Source organism: Micromys minutus (genome assembly GCF_963924665.1).
Source record: "Micromys minutus genome assembly, chromosome: X".
NCBI lineage: Eukaryota > Metazoa > Chordata > Mammalia > Rodentia > Muridae > Micromys > Micromys minutus.
The window spans coordinates 61,321,198-61,322,277 of NC_137970.1; the positions used below are offsets into that span (position 1 = coordinate 61,321,198).

The 1,080-nt window shown below is 49.1% G+C and overlaps 1 protein-coding gene across 1 annotated transcript; it reads right to left on the minus strand.

The window, feature by feature from the left end:
* Positions 1 to 428: 428 nt before the first annotated feature.
* Positions 429 to 773, minus strand: LOC308414984 (histone H2A-Bbd type 2/3-like; the record flags this gene model as incomplete). The annotated part of the gene is made up of 1 exon (XM_080910123.1): positions 429 to 773. The coding sequence occupies one exon, from the start codon at positions 771 to 773 to the stop codon at positions 429 to 431; it is 345 nt and encodes a 114-aa protein (XP_080766249.1).
* Between the last annotated feature and the right edge of the window lie 307 nt (positions 774 to 1,080).

The window sequence follows — 1,080 nt, forward strand, 5'->3', positions numbered from 1 at the left end:
AGTTATTTACATTCTAAAGTTGCCCCACTTCTCAGGTTACCCCTTTATAAGTTCTTCACTCTAAACTCTTCCCCACTACCTCATCCCCACCAGCAAGACAGTAAGATACTAAGTTGAAGCAGCTTAGAAAGAAATAATTCTTAAAAGTATTAATTGCTTGTACTTTAATATAGAAATGTCCATTACATATCCTAACAGAGACGAAAAAAGTTAAATAAGATGTTGCCTAACACAGAATCACACATGAAAACAGTTTTTTTCTTTTTTCAATTAAAGCTTTATTTAATAAGAACACAATTGGGAGAAGGGATAAATGGAGTAGGTCAGCCATTCAGGGCTGTCTGTGGAAAAGGTTGGACAGGATGAACTGATTTATAATAGACTTGTGGAGGGCAGGTCAGCAAAGCAGAGCCAGGCAGCAGCAGGAGCTAGTGACGACCTGGAGCCACCTGCGAGATGGTGATGAACTGGAACACTTCGCTGAGCAGGGCGTCGCTGTAGATCACCAGATCCAGCAGCTCAGGAGTGATGCGCCTCTGGGTACCTCTTTGTTGGGCCTCATTGCCTGCCAGCTCCAGCAGCCTGCGGGTGAGGAACTCCAGGATGGCTGCCAAGAAGATGGGTACCGTTTCACTCAGCCTCCGGGCATGACCGCCCTGCCTCAGATGATGTTCCACCAGGCTCACGGCAAAGATCAGCTCGGCTCTGGAGGTGCGGGAACGACGGCGGCGAGATGAGGAGCCTCGAAGATTGTTGTCTCTGGTCCTGGGCATGCTGGCCTTAGAGTTTGATTGTCACAGGATGAGTTGGCTCCACTTGGCTGCCCTCTGCTGACCTGGTTCTCTGCTGACCTGACCCTCTCTGAGTACAAAGTCCAAGTCCAACCGCCCAACTTCAACCGTTGTACCGGTCTATGTATCCTAGCAACCCGGTACTGGTAGCTGTCCACTTTTTCCGGCCCCTAATGATGACGTAGATGGTCCAAGCCACCACTCTCTAGGGGGTGTCGTCATTCCTTTGCCACCTTGGAACGAGCAAGTAGACTTCCTGACATCCAGTGGCAGCCATTTTGTGTTGCCT